This window comes from Petaurus breviceps, unplaced genomic scaffold (assembly GCF_028583685.1).
Source record: "Petaurus breviceps papuanus isolate PSGF00001 unplaced genomic scaffold, PetGlider_PUasm1.0 91041, whole genome shotgun sequence".
NCBI lineage: Eukaryota > Metazoa > Chordata > Mammalia > Diprotodontia > Petauridae > Petaurus > Petaurus breviceps.
The window spans coordinates 3,714,109-3,736,914 of NW_027187400.1; the positions used below are offsets into that span (position 1 = coordinate 3,714,109).

The 22,806-nt window shown below is 44.2% G+C and overlaps 1 protein-coding gene across 1 annotated transcript in view; it reads right to left on the minus strand.

Annotated features, from left to right (window-relative positions):
- The window catches only part of YTHDF2 (YTH N6-methyladenosine RNA binding protein F2), a 44,467-nt gene extending 36,440 nt beyond the window's left edge, over positions 1-8,027 (minus strand). The window contains exons 1-4 of the mRNA XM_069078860.1: positions 7,763-8,027; positions 7,318-7,342; positions 6,672-6,751; positions 1,881-3,467 (exon numbers count right to left, since the gene is read on the minus strand). Coding sequence (XP_068934961.1) covers positions 1,881-3,467; positions 6,672-6,751; positions 7,318-7,342; positions 7,763-7,789 — 1,719 coding nt within the window. The 5' untranslated portion in view covers positions 7,790-8,027. The remainder of the gene's footprint in view (positions 1-1,880; positions 3,468-6,671; positions 6,752-7,317; positions 7,343-7,762) is intronic.
- Positions 8,028-22,806: the final 14,779 nt, after the last annotated feature.

Sequence of the window (22,806 nt, forward strand, 5' to 3'; positions counted from 1 at the left end):
AGAGAGAGAGAGAGAGAGAGAGAGAGAGAGAGAGACGAGAGAGAGAGAGAGAGAGAGCGCACCTCAAGCTAGAAAGCTTTCTAACAAGCAATCAGAGGCTAGCCAAAATAGCATGTGCTGTATTATGTACCAGAGGAGATAGTAGGTTCTCTCTCCCAAACTGAAGATAAGATCTTCAAACAAAGGTTATATGACCACTAGCCAGATGGTAAGAGACTCTAGCCATAGCATGGAATTGTTATACTCTGAAGTCCCTAGATTCTATTCAAACAACCCACTTTACTATTGTTATTCTCAAAAGGTCATGGTCTCAAAATGTTTCCCCTCACTCTTCTGAAACAAGAAAGTTAGAAGGTATGCAGTATGCTTTGTGGAACACTCAAGAAATGCTTAGGTTACGAGATTCAATGAATTACCCTAAACTAAAAATCTCCTAGATCCTCGCAGGTCTTTAATGTTAATTTAAACTCAACGTGGAAGAAATAGACAACAGATACAAGACATTAAAAATTAATATTTTTCTGTCTTTCAATTGCTCAGTTTTCTGACATCAACTTGTATCTATCTTACATAGTGATATTCATCTACAAAGACTAAAGTAACACAGCAATCATCCTGCTCTTACTTCAGCAATTATGTTTAAGAGTTCCTTCTCCCAGCACTTCAGACACTGGTATTCAGTCAAGAGCCCTCTCAGGATGCTGCACCCAAAACAGGAATGGGCGGGAGGAAGAGAAGAAATAAGCTTTTCCCAGAGGCACAAGAATTTCTAGGTCCTTTATTCAATAAAGGATCATAGGTTCACTATAAATGTGGTAACTCTGAAAAGACCTTACTCAATTAGTTTAAGAAAGATTTTTTCCTTCTGCCTGACAAGCAACTCGGTCTTCCTTTAGCCACTCTAAAGCTGAGTGCATACATCTTTTAAATTGCATTTCTCTTAATCATCTCTCATATATGGCTGTTTCTTATATGTAAAAATAACCAATTCCCTGCTACATATTGTCACCTAACCTATCTCACCTCTTCCTCTTTCCTTATCATCTTCTCACCTTCACATTCAAGTTCCTTCATTCAGTCATTTACTGAACATCTAGAGTGGATATTGCACAACTGTCACGATAAATAAATTGTACTTGCAGTTGCTTCCTTCATAAATCCATTAAAACTCTTATGGTAGAAGTTCCTAAAATTTTTCTGGTTACTATAACCCCTTTTCCCACTTCTATAACTGCAAAAAGTTTCAGAGGGAAAAAACTTTAAATAATCACTAGAACACCAAGAAGGGGAGGGAAAAGTCATGGCAGAGCTGGCAGCAAAATGACCCTTCATAATGCTATCATGGTTAAAGACACTGGGGTTCAGGACCCCTGGAGTGCTTCCTGTAGACCTACTTCCAACAATCCCAGAGACAAGTCCAAAGGAACACCATGGAAGTGTTCTTCCCCGCATATAACAAAGTCAATTCACCTTTAAGGCCTCAAAATATTTTTTCCAACTTTAATTTGCAAGGCACTATGGTTCTCTCTCCCTCAATACTTAGTACTTTCTTTTTGAAGCTCACTCTTTACAACTTCAACTATGTGTTTCAACTCACTTCTCATTTTATTCCTAATGCTTCCACTAACCTCCTTTGGTCTGACTTGCTCACCACCTGGGAAGGAGCAGATAAGATGAGATGAAAGTTCTCAATCTTTTTCCCAAAATCTCTCCTAATGCTCATATCCTCACACTCCTTTAATGACCACACAAAAACCTCAAACCCAAGAGGGCTCAGAACTGCTAAGAGATGTTTTATTACAGAACTGTTATGCATTATTTCACTTTTTTTGCAATGATTCCTCCTCCCCTAAAAACCTAGCAGAGTGTAAGCACATTACCTTTTTAACATTTTCCTCCTCCTCTTGGCGTTTCTCATAGTGTGAGAAGTCATCAAAAATGGAGGTGGTGTGCTTGTAGCTGGCAATGATTTTCAACACCTGCTTTGCCTTTTCCAGGGGCACTTCCTGAGTGTCTCTGGAGTTGGTCACTGGTTTATTCTCGTTGTTCTCTAGGCGAATGTGCCGCAGCTGACTATTGGGAACGTCCTTCACAAAAATCCACCTGACATCAAACCGTCCCTTCCATTTGTCCTGGGACCACACACCTGCACATGTGTTGTAGTCCACAGCAGATTTCATTTCTGCTACGCCACAGAAGTGTCCACTGCCGTTGACACTGAAAAGTAAGTAAACGGGGCCTTTCCCGTTCATGGAGCGATAAGCAGCATCCAGTCTCTTATTGCCATGTTCTGTGCTGCACCAGATATTATATTTAATGGAACGGTGGATATCGTCCTCAGAATAACTCTTGATGATGAAAACCCGGCCATGTTTCAGATTCCAGTCAAAATCCTTGGGATTATAATTGTTGATGGACCTCAGCTTCTCCAACACTGGGTGGGGTTCTGAAGGAGCAGACCCTGAATTGTTCTGAGACTGCCCTACTCCATTACCATCCACCCCGTTATGCCCAAACCCATTGCCACGGTTCCGGGGTGCTACCCAACGGGTGGGCTGGGCTGCCTGTTGTGGCACAGAAAGCTGGGTAGGTTGCGGTGGTGGTGGTGGAGGCAAAGGTTGTGGCTGTTGCCCTGCTGTAGCCTGCACCACTGGAGGGCTATTGTTTATCTGCTGACCTACGGGCTGAGGTGATACCTGGGTTGGCTGACCAATATTCTGAACCAAAGCCTGGGAGGGGGCTTTTGCTACAGGACCCTTGTTATCCCAAGTTCCAATATCCATGTTATGCTTAATTGGGGGTGGTGGAAGACTTGACCCTGCCATGCCGTTCTTGGTCTTCAGCTTGGGCTGTTGTTTTGCAGGCTTACTAGCAATATCAGCCCAAGAAGTTGGTTTAGGAGGAGCAATAGTGGCTGGTGGCAGACTATTGGATGCCACTATGTTACTAGTAATGGATCCACTGCCAACTGCAGAGCCAACAACTTTTGGAACACTGCTTGTAACATCTGTACTGCCCAGTTTCAGTGCTGCCATCCCTTGGTCTATAGTATTCATACCAGGAGCCTTATTCAGGGTCTCATTGGCAAAAGCTGACTGTCCATCAATCATGGCTCCACCTAAGGAGCTAGGTGCATAAGCATAATTGCTACTATATCCAGAGCTTTGAGTAGACTGTCCCTGAGAACTGTTATTCCCCCAAGCTGAGAAGTCAATCCCACTGGGAAAGAAATTAAAACCATGCTGACCAAGAAATGGAGTGCTGCCTAGAGCCCCTGGCTGTCCAAACATAGCATCTGGTAGAAAGTGGGGCTCTCCATTGCTGAGCTGTCCATAAGATGTTAAGTAGGGCATTGGTGGGTCACCCCCAGTAGACCAGGCAGCTTCACCCAGTGAATAGGAGAAGCCAATTGAAGGACTGTAGTAGCTTGGTAGGTAAGAGTCTGACATGGCTGTATATGCATTATTCTGTGGGGGGAAAAAGCAAGAAAATCAGAACAGGGAATACAAACTGAAATAAATACTTTGTTTATACACATAAGAACACAAAACCCTCCTCTATCCATAGCCATTACTCAAAAAAGAGAATCTCAAAACATAGCATTCTATGTGTCAAAAATTCTATCATGAAAAATCTACTTTACAGTTTAATGTCTGAAAAGATCAACTTCAGGTTTTCTAAATCTATCAAAAGTAGTCTTAAAGCTTTCAAGTTACACTCTCCAGAAGGTTTGGCAGGTGATAACTACTTTCAATTAAACCCAAACATGGGAAAAGTATTAGTGGCTCTTTGAACTGTAACAATAAGATATATTTTGGCAGAGTAGACAAGTTCAGAAGAGATGGGGTTTTTTCACCTCTAAAAAGCAGTGTTTTAAAGTCATGACTAGCTAATTTTTTTTTTTAACTGTGAGAATGGAACGTCAAACTCTAGTTCAAATAACCATGGTTCCATCCTTCAAAAAAACTCTCTGCTAAGAAACTAACAGGCAAATACAGTGTCCTAACTACAGTGGAGAATGTTACTCTTAAAGCCATTTGGAAGCATCCAGAAATAAGCCCACCTTACTTAAAACCAGAAGGGAAAATGCATAATGGCTTCTCAATAGCACATTTTGAAACCACAAAATGCTGTTGAATTTTCTGCTTCACCTCTAAGAGCCAAAGAACAGATAACTTTGCAATTAAAAAGGTGAGCAGGCATCTCAGAATTCCCATTGTTATGAACTTTAAGGTAAAGTTAGTCTTCATATTATTGGCAGACTATGTCACAGAATGAAAATCATTTTGGTCTTTCTCAATTTGGCCCATAAAGAATACTTCCTCCCTGTGTATTCTTAGAGTACAGAACATTATCTTAGGAGAAAACCCAGTCACAAAAAAGCTATTTCCTGTAGATATAGCCAGATCTAAACTTAAAAAAAAAATTACAAGATTTATTTCATCATAACTCAAAACAATTTGAGTAGTTTAAAAATTGATAGGGGAGGCTAGGTGGTGCAGTGAATAGAGCACTGGCCCTGGAGTTAGGAGGACCGGAGTTCAAATTCGGCTTCATACACTTGACATAATTACTAGCCGGGTGACTTTGGGCAAGTCACTTAACCCCAATTGCCCTCCAAAAAAAAGCAAAAACAAAAAAAAAAATTGATTAGTAGACAGACTGGTCAATATATGGTCCTGTTCTTAAAAGATTTAGATGATTAAGGCTACCTTAAGCCCTAAACTTATGCTACCAGGACCATATCTCTAGCAACTAAATTTCTCAGCTGGTCAAGACAGTAAATCTTTCCATCTGATTCAGTCTGATAAAATAAACATGGGGCTTTCTTGTGTTTTGCCTGCTTTAAAATATCTTACTTGGAAAGAAAAAAAGAGGTAAGTTTCTTTATTCATACCTATGTAAAAAGGAAAAAATAATTACAGATTATGTCTGTAATAAATCAATTAGTAGAAAAATTACTCTTATTGTAATAAATGAATTAGAAAAATTACTCTTATTTCTTCATATTTTAGTTGAAAAATATAAGAAATTAAGGGCAGAAAAAATAATGATACCAACTGTAGTTTCATGGAATAGGTTACTACACAGAACTCTGGGTGGACCCCTATTAAAAACTTACAGGAGGACCTGGGCAAGAGTCCAATAGGATGGGATGCAATCTGGAATGGCAGAAGAAATACCCACAGGGAAGACACCACAGATCCAAATTATCTAAATCTAGTAGAGAACAGATTTTCTTCCTGTCCTTCCCCATTCTACTTGTGAACTTTGGAATACAATAATTTTTTTCTTGGTGTAAAAAGCGCTATACTTAATCTTTAATTCTGGAGAAACAAGGAAAAAATCAAGTCCCCTTTAAACATTACAAGGCTTGCCAAGTTAAGAATAGCTGTCTGTACCTAAACTGGCAGGCTCTCACATGCTCCTGAACTTAAAAACATCTGAGTTACACAATGTTTTATAGGAACTACTTTGGAATTAAGAGCTTCTAAATGCTCCCACTATCCTCATTATAATAAACACGTAAGCAAATGACTTATTTAGCAAGAGGCGGCTATTAGTTCATTCCTCTACTTCCTTCCCTACTTTTCCTGATTAACTGGTTGCTTTCTAATCAAGAAACTTTTTTCTAGAGGTGGCCAGGTGGCTCAGCAAGTAAGAGCACCGGTTCCAGTGTTGGGACGACCTGGAGATCGAACCCCGGGCTCAGACACTCAGCACCACACCCAGAAATAACTGGCCGTGTAACCTTGAGCAAGTTACTTAACCCCAATTGCTTTAAAAAAAAAAAAAAAGAAACTTTTTTTTCTAGTCAGCCTGTTAACTTTTAAAAAACCAAACCTTGGTGAGTGTTATGATTTAAAGGAATGAAAAAAAAATTTTCTGTAGGAATTGGGAGCGACTTTAGTCACAGTAAGGGAAGAGAATTCCATGGTATTTTAATCTGAGGTAATGATTTAAACATTTTGTTCGAAGCTTATTCAAAATACATTTTTGAAACCCCTGCATTTTTAAGCAGTTACTTGGGGAAGTAATATTTTCAATTACAACTAGACAATAGGGGAAAACAAAGTTATACAGCACAAAGTGTATTTTCCAGCAAAGCATATGGTATCTTATATGTATATTACAATACAGGAGAATTCATACAACCAAAGCAAGTTTCTAGAAGTCACTGACAATACTTATCTCCACAACTAAGTGCTCTAAGAAGTGACCAAAAAAAGTTACTATTATTCTGATAGTGTAGTTCTCATCTGATTATTAAAGCTTCTTATTTTCCTTGAGAAAAACCTCCAGTTGAACATACAGCTCACTGGAAAAAATTTCCATAGGATAGCCATATTCATGGCAACTAGTTCTCATGGCCCTCAAAAATCAATTCCTCAAGCAGAAATTATGACAGTATATTAACGGATATTAACTGTCTCAAAGTACTTCAACATCAAATGCTATATATTTCGTGATAAATAAATTTAAAATATCTTAAGGTTCCCTATTAAAGCTACTTTGCTACACCTAAAAACCATACAAATAATACCAGGAAGGGGGGGGGGTTTAAGTGTCCCCCAGTCTTCCAAAATGAGTTTCCCAGAAACAGAAAGTGGAAGGTCATCAAATGCATTATTACAATCGTCCAGCAGAGAAGTAAATAGTTAATTACTCACGGGCCTGGCCTGTGGGCTCAAGTAAGGTTCAAAATCATCATCATTTAATCCATCCTTCTGATGCACAGATCCATTTTGTACTAAGAAAAAAAGTTACAATTGGAAGTGTCTCACTCCTGTAGTCTAATTTTTAACAAATAAACTCAAAATAAAAATACCACTCCACTATCCCGGTAAGGAAAAAAAAAGACCCACTTTATCCCAACCAAACAAGCCCAAATAAATGAAAGTATTACGGAGCTATTCCTTTAACGAAAATTAATCCTATCACACAGTAAACTCCCGTTTGTCTAAAAGGTCATATTATTGGCTCCTTCAAGATTTCAATTTCCCCCACATCACATGCATGTACTTCCAAAGGGTGATCCACAAGGATGAAAAACAAAAGGCCTTCTAAGACCTACAGGAAACTAAAGACCTGGGACATTTCTGAGCCGAATCCACCCCCATCCCCGGGGGCACCAATGAATTACTCCTTGTTCCCAAGCCCCGCTCAAAGGGACAAAACACCCCGAGTCAGAAGCAGCCCAGCCCTCCCATCTCGCCAGGGCACGGGGACCAGGAGCGCCGGGGCGGGCAGCGCTCCTTCCCGGGGACCCCGCTCCGCGCCCTGCCGCAGGCTCCCGAGGCCCCCCGGGCGGCTCACCTTTGTTGCCTTGACCTTTCGGTCTCTGCAGGAGCGAGCCGAGACCCGGAGGGAGCGCGGGCGGGAGCCAGAGTCGTCGCCAGGCACCGGGTTGTCCGAAGAAGCCGACAAGAGGAAGCGAGAAGGGGAGAAAAGACACGAAATCAGAGCGGGCCCGCCGAGGGGGAAGAAAGGAGCGGGCCGGGCAGAGCCGGAGGGAGGAGGCACGGAGGACGACGGGGAGGGGTAAGGCTGAGGACGGGGGCGGGCGGCGCGGAGGGAGGAAAGGGGGGAGAGGGAGCAGAGCAGGCCCGGGCCCGAGCCCGAGCCCACGCGAGGCGCCGCCGGGCCGAGCGGGGCCAGCCGACGAGCTGCCGGGCCGGGCCGCGCTGAGGCGCCCGGGCCTAGTCGGGCTCCCGCCTCACACAATGGCCAAGGCATGCGGGCCGGGTCGCCCGGGCCGTACCTGCTCCAGGAGGCTGCTGGCCGACATGGCTCGGGGATCCGCGGGGAAGGCGGTGGCGGCGGCGGCGGCTGGCTCTCCTCAGGGCGGCGGCGGCGGATGGGCCCCGGCGAGAGCGGGAGCGGAGAGCGGCGGCGGCGGCTTTGTCCCTGACGCTCCGGGGCCTCGGCGGACGCAGCGGAGACACTAGCGCGCGGCTTCGGGCTCGGGCTCTTGCCTCCCGACTCCGCGACGCTCTAGCCCGGCCTCTCAACGCCCCGTCTCGAATGCCTGCGGCGCGCGCTCCCGCTGGGCCCGAACGAGCTGTGGGCGCCAAGGCGGCGGGGGGCGGGGGCAAGAGGCGCGCGTGTGCGAGCGAGGGGGATGCGCGCTCTCCTCTCGAACTCGCTCGCGCTCTTCCCTCTTCCTCTTGTCTATCTCTCTGTCTCCCTGTCTTTCTCTCTGTTTTCCCTCTCTTCTCTCGGTCTCTGTCTCTCTGCCTCTCTCTCCCTCTCTCTGTCCCCGCTCACTCACTCCCTCACACACGCGGAAGGAGCCCCTCCCCCACGCCTCTCCTCACAAGCGCGGGGCATACTGGGAAGCAAAGTCGGTGCGGGGGCTGCAGCGCCCTCTGGAGGACAGGAGGATCGGAAAGGGCCGCGCGCAGACGCGCGTGAGGGAGAGAGACGGAGCGAGGGAGAAAGGCGCCACCCCCGCCCTCACGTGTTCCCGGGTTCTGGCCCCGGGGTTTCCCGGAGAGCGCTGCCTAAGGAGGGAGCCTGGGAGGATCGCTCGCGACTCCCTACAGCCCTGACCCCTACGCAGCCCGCGGCGTTCCTAAAAGCACGTGGAATCCTGGGCTCCCGAACCAGCAAAAAGAACCTTAGAGGTCATGCAACCCAGCCTCCTCCCCTTTTTGCGCGGTGAAAACCGAAGCACGGAGAGGAAAGGGACTTGCCCAAGGTCACACAACACGACGCCACCGTGCTCTCTTGCCACCTTAAGAACAGCTCAGAGTATTTTACGTGGCCAAGGAAAATGGAGATTCAAGACATACTCATGCTTGTTTCTCAAACGTGGACCCCTATGAGAATTTATTTCATTTGGTAAAAACTATTGGTGCAATACCAGCAGTTAGTCAGCGAACATTTATTAGGTAATGGGGGGGGGGGGGTTTCCGCTGTGCTAAGTCCTGGGGACGTAAAGAAAGGCGAAAGAGAGTCACTGCCCTCTAGAATTTACAATCCACTAAGGGAGATAACATGCAAACAGCAACAAAGACGACTTGGGGGTCCCAGAGAAAGCAAAAGCGGTTAAGGAGGGGCCTCCCGATCCTCTCATCACATCCCCCTGGGGCTGTATCCAAGATGCTAGCAAGGGGGCCCCACGCCCTCCTTAAACAGTCAAACTACAAAAAGCTGAGATCATTTTTGATAAGCAAGAGGTGGTAGAACGGAGATTTGAACCTAGCTTTTCTGATTTAAATCCAAGGCTTTTCCTACTAAATAACCCCCTAGAGTGTGCTGAACACCCTGACCTGTCCTGGGTGGGAGATACGTTGTTTAGTTAAGACTGGACATAACAGAGTGTGACAAATTGACCCCCAGGCGGGGCCAATGCTTCCCCAACCTCGGAGGGACTCTCCCCACTTCTCCTAGTCCCTCACCTCACCCTGAGAAACCTATCATACCCACAAGGAAACAAAGCACAAAGCTGGACCCTAGCCAGAGAAAAAGCAAGAAGCCAGGCTCAGGCCCCACTCAGAACCATTCCCTAAGAACAAAATCTCTCAGGAGGCACTCAGAGCTCCAGGAAGTCCCCCACCCACCCAAGACCTGTAGAGAAGAAGCTAGACTTGAGAAAGACTTCAAAGAGAAGGCCTCTTGGGACTGAGAACCCAGGTAGATGCCCCCACACCTGTGGAAGAGACTTGACTTGGTTAAACTGGGAGACACTCTGAATTGAAACTACCCTGTTATAATAGGGATTTCCAATCTTTTTAGGCAACTTGGTGGCTTCAGCACAGTGAATACAGCTCTGGACATGGAGTTCAGAAGACCTGAATTCAAATACATTTAATAAGCATTTATTAAGTGCCTAGTATTTTTCAGGCATTATTCTAAACTGGGGCTACAAAAAGAGGTAAAAGGTAATACCTGCCCTCAAGGAGCTTACAATCTAATGGGAGAAAATATGCAAACATGCATCTACGAATCAAGCTATATATAGGCTAAATGGGAGATAATGAATGAAGGGAAGGCACTGGAAGAGTTCTATGCAAGGGCTTCTCTCTTCCCCCTATACTATTTCACTGGGTGATCTTACTAGCTTCCTTGGATTTAATCACCATCTCTTTGCTGATGATTCATTCTCAAATCTACCTTTCCTGCCCCAACCTCTCTCTAACTGCCTTTCAGTTCAGTTCAATCTATACTGGATGTCCAGTATAGACAATCTTAAATTCAACCTGTTCAAAACAAAATTCATTTTCTTTCCCCCTAACCCCTCCCTCTCCCCATCTACCTTCCCTAGACAGTATGTATGGGGTGTTCTGGGAGGACTGGAACTTCTGTTGTGAGGACTTGGTGTCTACCTGGTACCCAGCTCTCACCTGAGGCTCCAAGAAGATATAGCATACACAGCAGCCACACCCTGGTTAACGTTAGCAGATGGGCTAACCCAGGTTGAAGATAACTCGGACAGGCCTCAAACCCATCAGTGAGTTAGGATGGAGTCTGCCCCTAACAGGTAAAGCCCTCTCCTGCTGGGAGGAGCACAGGGCAATGTCATCAGTCCTTTTGGAAAATGAAGGACCGTCAACAACAGAGGGCAATACCATCCGCTCAGGCCCTCAGCTTAAGGGTCATCCTGGATTCGTCACCATCTCTCAACCCCCCATATTCACCTGTGCATTATCTCCCCTCTGACACTGGTCCCACCCTGGCAAAGGCCCTCATCACCTCCCTCCTGGACTGTGGCAATAGCTGCTGCAGGTCCACCTGCCTCAGGTCTCTGCCCATTCCAATCTGCCATTCATTCAGCTACTAAAGTATTTTTCCTAAAGCACAGAACTGATCATGTCACGCCTGCCCCCACTCAGTAAACTCCGCTGGCTTCCTATTGCCTCCAGAAGCAATTACAAAATATTTTATTTGGCATTATTTGGCCCTTAAAACCCAGCCCCCTACTCCCTTTCCCCAAATCACTTCATCCAGTAACAATGAATCCATTGAGTCATGATTGTCCCTTCTAATCAATCAATCAATATTTATTAAGTGAGTACTTTTGTGTCAGGCATTGTGCTAAGCACTGAGGATACAAAAAGAGGCAAAAGATAGTCTCTGTCTTCGAGGAGCTTACCATCTAATGAGGGACACAACATACAAATTGAACTATATACAAGTTAAACAGGAGATAATTAAAAGGGAGAAGACACTAGAATTAAGAGGGGCTAGGGAAGGCTTCCTATAGAAGGTGGGATTTTAGGTGAGACTTAGAGGAAGCCAGGGAGGTCAGTAGTTGAAGGGGAAGGAGAGAGTTCTAGTAATGGTAGAGAGCCAGAGAAAAATCCAACCTCAGACACTAGCAGGGTAACCCTGGGAAGTAACCTCTGTCTACCTCAGTTTCCTCAACTGTAAAATGATGATAATAACAGCACCTACCTCACAGAGTTGCTGTGAAGATCAAAAGAAGAAGCATTTTGCAAACCTTAAAGTGCTGTAAAAATGCTAGCTAGTATTGTGGTTATGGTTACACTGGTATCCTTGACCTTTGAAATATTAAAAGACTTAGAGGGGAGGCCTGTGTTTCATACTCTGTAGAAGAAGATTCCCCTCCCCACACTCCTTTTCAGCTTCCTCTTGAGTATTAGATTTGATTTTAAGCTCCAGGACTGGCCATTAGTGAGTGCTTAATAAATGCTTATTAACTATGGGCTAGAACCTAGATAAGGGCCTAGGGTGTGAAGGTCCCTAGAGGTTTCCATCTGCTGCAGAGGGAGTAACCTCATTGACAGATCTGAAATCCCGGAAGCATCCGTGGAAATGTGCCTTGAGTCCAGCAATGAGCCCACTCTGAGGGATCTGTGGTGTCAAGTGGATGCCTCCTAATGCATCATTCATCAGCTTGCTACTACTTGCTACAACTCAAAGCCATTAGGCATGGTCTGTCTGTGGATCAAATGTCTCTTCCAAAGGTTTAGTTTGCCTTCTAGAGAAAGGATGCTCTCTGGTCCAGCTGGTGGTTCTCCCTCCTTCAAATGAAGGAGGGTCTCTCTCTCCACTGCTTCACCATATCCTTAAAAGCTTATAAAGCCCTCAGAATACATTACATGAGTGCATTTAAGATATATAACAGTCCTGTGGGAGGACTCCTACAGGTATTATCTCCATTTTTTTTTTTTTTTGCTTTTTGGAGGAGGGAAGGCAGGGCAATTGGGGTTAAGTGACTTGCCCAAGGTCACACGGCTAGTAAATGTTAAGTGTCAGAGGCTGGATTTGAACTTAGGTCCTCCTGACTCCAGGGCAGGTTCTCTATTCACTTCACTTTTCCACCTAGCCGCCCCATATTATCTCCATTTTACAGATAAGCAAACTAAGGTTCAGTGAGGTTAAATAATTTGTCCAGGGGCATGCAGCTAGGAAGGATCTAAGGCAGGAAAATTCCAGGAACAAAGTAGGTGTCAACCTATTGAAGAATGGGTCAAAAAAATGTGGTAGATGAAAGAAATATAGAATCAGGGAGGTGGCCATTGCCTGGAGTGTTGGACCTGAATTCAAATTCAGCCTCAGACATTTACCAGCTGTGTGACCCTAGGTAAGTCATTTAACTTGTCTGCCTTGGTTTCCTCATCTGTAAAATGGGGGTGATGACAATAACACCTGCTTCACAAGGTTGTTGGAAGACAAAATGAGATGATATTTGTAAAATTGCAAACCTCAAAGCACTACGTAAATGCTAACTTATTATCTATTACCCTTCACTGATATAACAGCTGCTGTGCCTTACTGTCTACTTTCTTCTCTGGTCACACACATCCTTAATGAGGTCCTTTAAACCACTTACCATGGATTAGCATGGAAAGCAGCTGGTGTTAGAGTAGATCAAGCTGGGGCCTGGAATCCAGAAGACTTGAGTTCAAATGTGACCTCAAACATCTACTAGCTATGTGACCCTGGGCCAGTTACTTAACTGCTATCTGCCTCGGTTTCCTCAACTGTAAAATAGGGATAAAAGTAGCATTTACCTTGTTGGGTGTTTGGGAGGATCAAACTAAGTGATATTTGTTTAAAGCACTTAACGGTGCTTAGTAGACAAAGGCACTTTGTAATACTTATTCCCTCCCTCTACTCTTAGGCACAAGTCCTAGTTGGCAAATGGGTTGCAGCCTCCTTTCACCTACCCTGTGTCCCTGGCAGCTCTCTGGAGTGGCTTGCAAAGTTTATTCTTCCCCCTGTGGTAGTGCTCCATGCCCCCCCCAGCTGCATCACATCACTGGAAGAACCCTGGGGTTAAAAAAGTGGGTTATTGTCAGGGAGCAGCTTAATTGGGCATCAAAAGCAATGAGCATTTTCCCAAATGCAATCCAGCTTGATCTTCTCCCATTAAGCTCTTGGTCTGCTATCGGTAGCTGACATTTATCCATTCCTTTAAGGCTTGGAAAGAGCTTTACCTGTTTTCACTGACTCTCACAACACCCTTGTGAGGTAGATGGCAATGGGGAGGGCCACTGCTCTTCAAAGATCAAGCAACAGCTGCAAGAGGTTGGGAGACTTACTCACAAATGGCGAGGGGGGGATGGAGGCCCAGGACTCTGAGCCAATATGCTATAAGGTGTCTTTTCCAAGCTCCACGTAAAGACCAACAGCTATACGGCATCACTGGGGGAGTATTATTGTTATAAATGAATGAATGAATGAATGAATGAATGAATGAAGAGGAGAAGAAAGATGGACTTTTACAGTAGGGAGCATCTTGTCATTACTGAAAGTAATATATGATTTCTCAGATAAAATTCCAGTCAACACTTTCCCCTTCCTCATGCTCAATTTTAGGCCTACATCACTGTCCATTTTCTTCCCTAAAACAGAGGTACCTATGGGACCAACCATGTCAAGCTTAGCAATAGGAATTCTTCATCCATGTACTTTTTTGGTATGGATTATTAGGTCAGGTTTTTTTTAGGAGATTTTTTATTCCTTGAACCCTTTCCCCACCCCATGCAAACTCTTTGATTCAGTGACACTTGGCCTCCCTGCCAGTGTCTAACAAGATATAATGACTCCATGAATTTTCTTTTTTTTTTTTGGAGGTAAGCAAAGTTAAGTGACTTGCCCAGGATCACACAGCTAGTAAGTTTCTGAGGTCAAATTTGAACTCAGGTCCTCCTGACTCTAAGGCCAGTGCTTCTATCCACTGTGCCACCTAGCTGTCCCAACTACATGAATTTTCTCTGGCTGTCTCCCATGCCTGGAATTCTCTCCCTCCTCATCTCCACTTCTTGGCTTCCTTCAAGTACCAGCAAAATTCCATCTTCTACAGGAAACCCTCTCCAGCCCTTCTTAATTCTATTAACTCCCTTCCATTGATTATTTCCTGTTTGTCCCTTATTTAGCTAGCTTCATAGGTTGTTTGCTGGTTGTTTCCCCCATTGGATTGTGTGGTCCTTGAGGGCAGGGACTGTCTTGCCCTTCTAGGTTCCTCGGTGTGCCGAGTATTCCTGGTATTGTTGTAGGAGCTTAATGAATGCTTATTGACTGACTGAGTGAAAGCCAAACAAAGGATTTTCTATTTGATCCTGGAGGCAATAGGGAATCCATGGAGTTGATTGAATACAGGACTGATAAGGTCTGACTAAAACCATTTTCTTTGACCTGCATCTTTTCCCCTCTAGTAGCCTGGGTTTAAAATTTAAATAATCTCAGAATACTAATCTATTATCTGTAATCCTTGCTTTATCATTGATTATTTTCTCAGATAACCTACCAAAGCCCTTAGTAAATTCAACATTTATGTGAATCACCAGAGCAAGAAATTCTTCAAATTCCTTTTGTTCTCTACTTTTTATCTCAAAGGTATAGTAAGTGAGATTTCTAGAGAGGTAACTTTGAGTTCCAAGGCTGACCCAGAGAATTGCACTGACTTGCCCAGGATCACACAGCCTATGGATGTCCAGAGCAAGACTTAAACTCAAATCTTGCTGACCTCAAGGCCAACCAATCATCTAGGACACCTGGATGCCTTTCTCAACTTCCTTAACTTTCCTTAATAATAGCAGCTATTGTAAGGTTTGCTAAATGCTTTACATATATTTCCACAACAATCCTAGATGGGAGGTGCTATTTATTATCCCCATTTTACAGATAAGAGGTTACCATGTGACTAACCCAGGGTCACTCAGCAAATAAGTGTGTGAGGCTGGATTTGGACTCTAGGTCCCAGGCCCTATCTACTCTGCCACCAGCTGCCTCTCCAGTTCTGATACGGTCACAATCTCACCAAACTGCACCACTTAATAGATCTGAAACTCTGACTTTCTGTAATGGACACCTATCTTCTTACCCTTCCCCTCCACCCCATCTCTCTCTGGCATGAAAATTGCTCACATGATGATCTTTGAGCCTTTGACCCAATGGATCCCTGGACTCATTGGGATTCTCCCAATCCACCATCCAGATTCTTTCTTCGCCTGCCCCCAAGTCCAGCCTCTTTATTAGTTAGCCTTATTAAGTACTCCTTTATAATGCCTTCTCTGACTGACCTTCAACATAACTTGTCCTCTGAATAGCGATCCTAGTGTTAGAGCCTAGAAAATCTGTTTTCTTTTTCTTTGTCATTCTCTATCCAATAAGCTGTCTGTGTTCTAAGCATGCCCCCTCTTCCTCCCTGCTACCCCTTTCCACCTACCCTACTCCTTTTTTGGAATCTCCTATTTCTGGAATATCCCCTCTTTAAGGTCCCAAAAGACCAGGTAACTTCCAAACTATAAACTTTCTGTTCCTTATCCTTGGCATCACCCTACCTGTGAGATCTTGAGGATGGGAAGAGTATCCCATCTGCCTGAGTATCCCACTCTCCCTCCTGACCTCCTCAGACCTGACCCCTGAGCTACCCTGATACATAGAGTGAAGACAGCCCCAGAGGTCTCAATGGGAGCTTCATGGCCCAGAAGAACCTGTCACATGATCATAGTGAACTTGCTCCTGCCATAGCTTGAAGCTCATAGTCCCTAAAGCCTTCCTGGAAGCATTCCCCAAGAAGCTTATAATCTAATGGAGCAGGTAACATAGATACAAGTATATGCAAAGCAAGCTGTATACAGAATAAACAGGAAAGAATTAACAGAGGGAAGGCACTAGAATTAAGAGGAGCTGGGAAAGGCTCCACATAAAAGATGGGACTTTTAGCTGGGACTTAAAGGAAGTCAGGCAACAAATTTGCCTCTAACCTGGCATCCAACCACCCATTTATTCTCCCCTAGTTCTGAACCCAAGTTTCTATATCAAGCCCCACCCTTAGAGCTGATAAGCATTTAGGCCAACCCACTGAGACTCCCTGGACCAGTATGTCAATAAGCATTTATTAAGGCCCTCCTACCAGTACTTCCTAAACAAAGAATGGCAAAAGACAATCTGTGCCCTCAAGGAACTCACCATCTAATGGGTACAGAAATAAACTGATAAGTACAAACCTGCTACATACAGAGGACAAGAGTAGGAAGGGAATTCAGAGGCCATGTGGTCCTACCCACTCTTATTTTGCTTTTAGGGAAACTGAGGCCAGAGGTCAAGTGATGTGCCCCAGTCCAGTTACTCTGACTTGAGGTCTTTCCATGACTCCTGAAGGTCACCTCCGTTCTGCCAGAACAGACTGGGAAGTTCCCTCTTTTCATTCTCTCTGGTCCCAGGAAAGGCAATATTCCTATTCTTCCCTTGGGCATCCTTTATTTGCACCTTAGAAGTTCCCACTGTACCTCCATCTTCTCCAGCAGTTGTCCCTTTTAAAGAGTCTTCCATTTCTTGGAACTTAGACTTGAGTCTCTCTCCACTGACTCTTCTTTTGCCTACAAACATGCCCAGACCTCCCTGAGCCTCAAAAAGTTTTCCCTTAACCCAATGACCCCATCTAAAAGCATCTTCTCTCTTTTTTTAAAACACTAAAATTTCCTCAAAGTTTTCTGTACCCAATGCTACCACCTCCTCACTATCCACATTCTTCTCGGTCCCTTCTGTCGCCATTGCTTTTCTGACACTGTCCCTCAAACATCAATGACTTCTAACAGCCAACTCTATTGACCTCTTCTTCATCCTCATTCACCTCGACCTTTCAACAGCATTTGCCACAGATGGCTGACACCCCCTCCCTTTGCTTCAGAGATACCACTTTGTCACAGGTCTCACCTCGATAACAACTCCTTAGCTGTCTCTCGGTGACTCCTCGTCCTGTTCACCCAAATTTCTATCTTTGTCTCTTTTCTCTCAACATTCTCTCTCTTGGCAATCTCCTTCATCTCAGTGATTTCATAATGGAATACGATTGTGCTATAGGAAAGGATGAGCAGGCAGACTTCAGAAAAACTTAGAAAGACCTACGTGAACTGATGCTTAGTGAAGTGAGAGGAACCAGGAGAGTATTACACACAGTCAAAGCAACATTGTGCAAGGACCAACTTTGACAGATTTAGCTCTTCTCAGCAATATAATGATCTTATAATATAACAATTCAAAAGCTTCATGATGGAAAATGCTACTTTCATTGGGTTTTTTTTCTTTCTCATGGTTTTCTCTTTTGTTCTGGTTCTTCTTTCACAACACGACTAATGTGGAAATATGTTTAACATGATTGTACAAGCATAGCCTATATCAGATTGTTTGCCAAGTTGAGGAAGGGGAAGGGAAGGGAGAAAAAAAATTGGAACTCAAAATCTTATAAAAGTGAATGTTGAAAACTATCTTTACATGTAATTGGAAAAAAAATACTATTAAGTGGGGAAAATTTTTTTTAAGAAGTCTACATCTCCAGGCCTGACTTTTCTTTGGAGCTTCAGGCTGTATCTGTAGCTGCTTTTAGTATATCTCTACCTGGATGTCCCCAGCTCACCTCAAATTCAACATATTCAAACTTGAGTTTATCATCTTCTCCACCACCCCAACCTATGCTTATTTCTGATTTCATCATTTCTGTCCATGCCACTACCATTGGTGGGAACTCCCAAGGTTCTAGTCTTTCCTCTTCTTTACCTTTCATATCCAATCAGTGACTGATTGGTCTGATTGGTTCTGGTAATTTGACCACAGATCTGTGCCTTCCTTCTTCCCACTGTCACCAACAGAGTATAGATGCTTACATTCAGCTACCTGGACCAGCAAAATAACATCTGACAGTATGTATAATTCTCACCACCTATAGTCCCCCATTTCTGCAAAAGGAGAGAAATATTTTTTCACAGCTGCCTTCTGAGGGGTCTTAGGTATTTTTAATATTTCAAATAAAAGTCACAGGGACTTTTCAAAGTAAGTTGAAGGTGGTAATTTAATGCAGATGTGTTTGAAGAGTCCCTAAATAGGGATCTCAAAAGAGGATGAATGAGAATGGCACAGAAAGCTTCAGCTGGGTCTGGGGATGTGATGATGAAAGGGAGGTGGGATAATCTCCAGGGAACCCTGCCCTATACCTTTCTCTGTGGTAGCTATTAAATCTTGGTAAAAGATCAGCTTCTCCCTAGATACTAGGTCAATTCTGACTTCATTGAGAAAGGCTTGGCTTCCAGGAATAGGGAGATAATAGTATCTCTGTACTCCACCCTAGTCAAACCTAATCTCAGTCACTCAGTCATTCAACAAGCAATTGACTCAGTGTTTGCTATGTGCCTTTGAGGGCAGCTAGGTAGGGAAGGAAGTCTGGAAGATTCATTGACCTCAAACACTTCCTAGCTGTGTGACCTTGGGCAAGTCACTTAACTCTGTTTGCCTCAGTTTCCTCATATGTAAAATGAGCTGGAGAAGGAAATGGTAAACCACACCAGTATCTCTGCCAAGAAAAACCCAAATGGGGTCACAAAGAGTCACAAAGAGTCGGAAGTGATTGAAAGGACTGAATAGCATGTGCCAGTCACTGGGCTAAACAACAGATACCAAGTTAGTAAAAAACACAGTCCCTGCACTTAAGAGCTCACAATCTGGGAGATAACTTGACCATACAAGATATGTGCATTCTCAGAAGGGAAAGGTAATGGTAGGGGAGGGAAGGAGCTGGGAAATGCTGCCTGTAGAAAGTTGCATTGAATGTTTTTTTTTTCCCCTTTCCTATGATTTTGTACAAAAGAGTCTATAGACTGTCCTTGGTCCTTTGACTCCTTTCCCTTGTAGTTTTTTTTCTTTCTTCTTCTTTTCCAAAATGCATGGAGTGGGGACATAGGTGAGAGCAGGAGTGGAAGAGGAAAACTCCTTCCCATCCCTGAATTCACTGAACTGGCAGTTAAATTGCCTTGGGGCAAAGGCAAGGAAGCTGCTTGCTCTAAAGTCCTAAGAAAGGGGGGAGAGTTCTTGGAGCCCAGAGACTGGGTGAAGAGAGTTAGGTGGCTGGAGCCTATGGGGGAAGAAACAGCAGAGCTCAGAGTCACCACAACTCCCTTAGGGATGGCTTTCTGCTGGTCCTAAGAAGAGGACGCCGATGCCTTCTGAAAGAGCCTGGCAGCTCTGGAGATGACTTAGACCACAGTCCACCAGACCTGAGATGAGCAGGCCCAGAGAGTGCAGCACAATGCTGCCCCCTAGCCAAGGTGCCAGGCCCTGCTGTGGCAGAGATGAAAGTTGTTCCTCCGAGTGTGGGACCTCTGAACTTCATTAAGTCAATAATTATTTATTAAGTGTGTACTGTGGGGGCAGCTGGTGGCAAAGTGAATAGAGCACCAGCCCTAAAATGAGGAGGACCTGAGTTCAAATTCAGCCTCAGTTTCCTCAACTGTAAAGTGGGGATAATAATAGCACCTACTTCTTAGGGTTGTTGTGAGGATTAAATGAGATGATAATTGTATAAGGGTCTGGCACAGAGTACCTTATAAATGGTAGCTGTTTTGTTTTGTTTTGTTTTGTTTTATTAAGGGTTTATAATAACAGTAGTTCAAATATGCAGCTAGGTGGCATAGTAGATAGAGTGCTAGGCCTAGAGTCAGGAAGCCCCAAGTTCAAATGTGACCTCAGATGCTTCCTAGCTGTGTGACCCTGGGCAAGTCACTTAACCCTGTTTGTCTCAGTTTCCTTATCTGTAAAATGAATTGGAGAAGGAAATGGGATCAGCAGGAATCAGACAGAAGTGAAAAACAACTGAAGTTTAATAGAAATTCAACCTGTGACCCACAACTCCCCAAGTTCTGGGCTCCCATGGCCTGGGTCCAATCTCAAAGACTGAACCAAAAGACTAATATCTTGTGCCTCTATCACATTTCATCAGGATGGGCAATAAGAAAATTTTATTTTTTATCTTTTTTAAGTCAAGCATTTATTGAATTCTCAGTTATAAAGGACATAATTTTTTTTACTAAAAATCGAATCAAGTTGTTTTCATGACCTTCATCTAGGTTAAATTGACCAAAAGAGACTAAGGTTTCTTCATCTTCCTATGAATCACCACAGGACTTAAGTCCCCCAATTATATCTTTATAATTAAACTGATGGCACCAATTCAAGTTCATTGTCAAGAATTCACCCCAAAGACATGCCTCACTTTCCCAAAACTATCCATACCATCAATGGTCAAATGAGATTATGCTTACAAGGAGCTTAGTATAATGCCCAGCCCACAGCAAGCCCTATATAAAGGTTAGCTATTATTAATGGGGAAAGTTTAAAGTCAGAGGATTTTGGAACACCTTGGTCCCCTCCTATCTTTCCAGATTTCCCAACATGCAAGTGAGATCATCTCCTATCTCTATCTCTTTGGACACAAGCTGCCCCAGGCCTGGCGTGTTCCCCCCTTTCATCTCTGTTTCTAAGGACCTTGACTCCCTTCATTATTTGGCTCACCTGGTTCCCTTACCTGCCAGCGTCCTCCTCTGGAATACCTTCCTCATTATTCCTTATGTAGAATCAGACACCAAAGTATTCATCTGTATGGGTCTGTCCTCCTTAGGGTATAAGCTCCTCAAAGCTAGGGAGGAATTTTCTTTGTTTCTCCCCTCCCTCAATTAGCACAGTTTTGGGAACATAGCTGGATCTAGGTCCATTCTCCCCTCCCCTATTCTCTACTCCTCTCTCCCTAAGGAGATGAACTCATTTACCAATGGTCATATTCCTTAAATGACAGAGATGGGACTTGAACCTACCTTTGAGGCTGGAGTTGGCATACTTTCCACTGTACCACAGGACACACTTTCTTTTTTTTGTTTGTTTTTGAGGCAATTGGGGTTAAGTGACTTGCCCAGGGTCACATAGCTAGTAGGTATCTGAGGCCCAATTTGAACTCAGGTCTGCCTGACTCCAGGCCAAGCTCTCTATCCACTACATTACATGTTTCCTTAATCATGAATATATCCTGAAGTTCCCTCATACCATACCCCCATATCATTCCCCAAATAAGTCCACAAGCAACCCCTCACTTTTCAGAAGCAGAAACTGAGGCACCTGAGAAAACTGCCTTCCTCAGAAGCAGTAAGTAGATAGAGTGCCAGGCCTGGAATCAGGAAGATCTAAGTTCAAATCTAGCCTCAGATACTAACTTTGTGACCCTAGACAAGTCCTTTAACTTCTGTCTGCCTCAGTTTCCTTATCTGTTACATGGGGATAATAATAGCATCTACTTCCCAGGGCTGTTATAAAGACCAAATGAGATAATAACTGTAAAGCACTTAGTAGGGTACCTAGCACATAGTAGGCATTTAATAAATGCTTATTTCCTACCTTCCTTAGGTTAGCACAGCTCCTGGTACATAGTTGGTGCTTAATGAATGCGTATACACTATTCATTGCCTTCCCTCCTCAAGAGAGCAGAATTCAGCTCAGAACCTCCACCCAGCATGCCAGGCTATTTTCAATCACAAGCATTTCTCTTCACTGCTCTGTTGACAACTGTGCTAAGTAAGGTCACCAGTGACCCGAATCACCTAATCCCATGACCTTTTTCAGGCCCTATCCTCCTGGACTGCCTTAGCTTTTGACATACTAATCATTCCTCCTTTCTCTCCCCCTCCAAGGGCTTCAGAAACACTATTCTCCTGGTTCTCCTGTAGCTCCTTAATTAATCCTTCTGTTTCTCCCTTTCCTTGCTCCCCCGGGTATATCCTCGCCTTCTTGTCTCTTGCTACCCTCCCCTCGGCGATCCCATTTACTATTCCCAAGGTTCCAAATCTTAGCTCTGTGCTGATGATTCCCAAATCTATGGCCCTGGCTGACCTCACTGCTAAATTCCAGTCTAGGCTGGTATCTTCGTCTGCCTCCTGGGATGTCCCCTTGCTTCCTTCCAACAACTCAACATTTCCCAAACGGCATTCACTAGTTTCCTTTCTGACTTCTGCTGTGGTCTATGGTACCACCATTCCCTGGGCCTCCCTCTTCTGTACCTTTCACATCCCATCACTTGATGGTTACGTTCAAATTCATCTCTTGAATATTTTTCATATTTCTTTATTCCTATCACCAACCTCAGTCTTTAACTTCATTGTAGGTCTTCCTGTAAAAAAAAAAGGGGGGGGGCAGGATTTGATGCCAGGGAGAACACTGTTTAAATCACTTTACCCTCCAACTCTGGGTAGCTAGGCAGTGAAGTGGATAGAGGGCTGGGCCTGGAGTCAGGAAGATTCATCTTTCTGAGTTCAAATACAGCCTTAGACGCTTGTGTAAGCCTGGGCAAGTCACTTAACCATTTTTGCCTCAGTGTCCTCATCTGTAAACTGAGCTGGAGAAGCAAATGGCAAGTCACTCCAGTGTCTTTGCCAAGAAAACCCCAAATGGAGTCACAAAGAGTCAGATACGACTGAACAAAAACAACCCCTCTGATCCACTCTTCACAATGCTGCCAGAATAATCTTTCTTACAAGATGGATCTGGTCTGGTCACTTCTCCACTCAAAGCCCT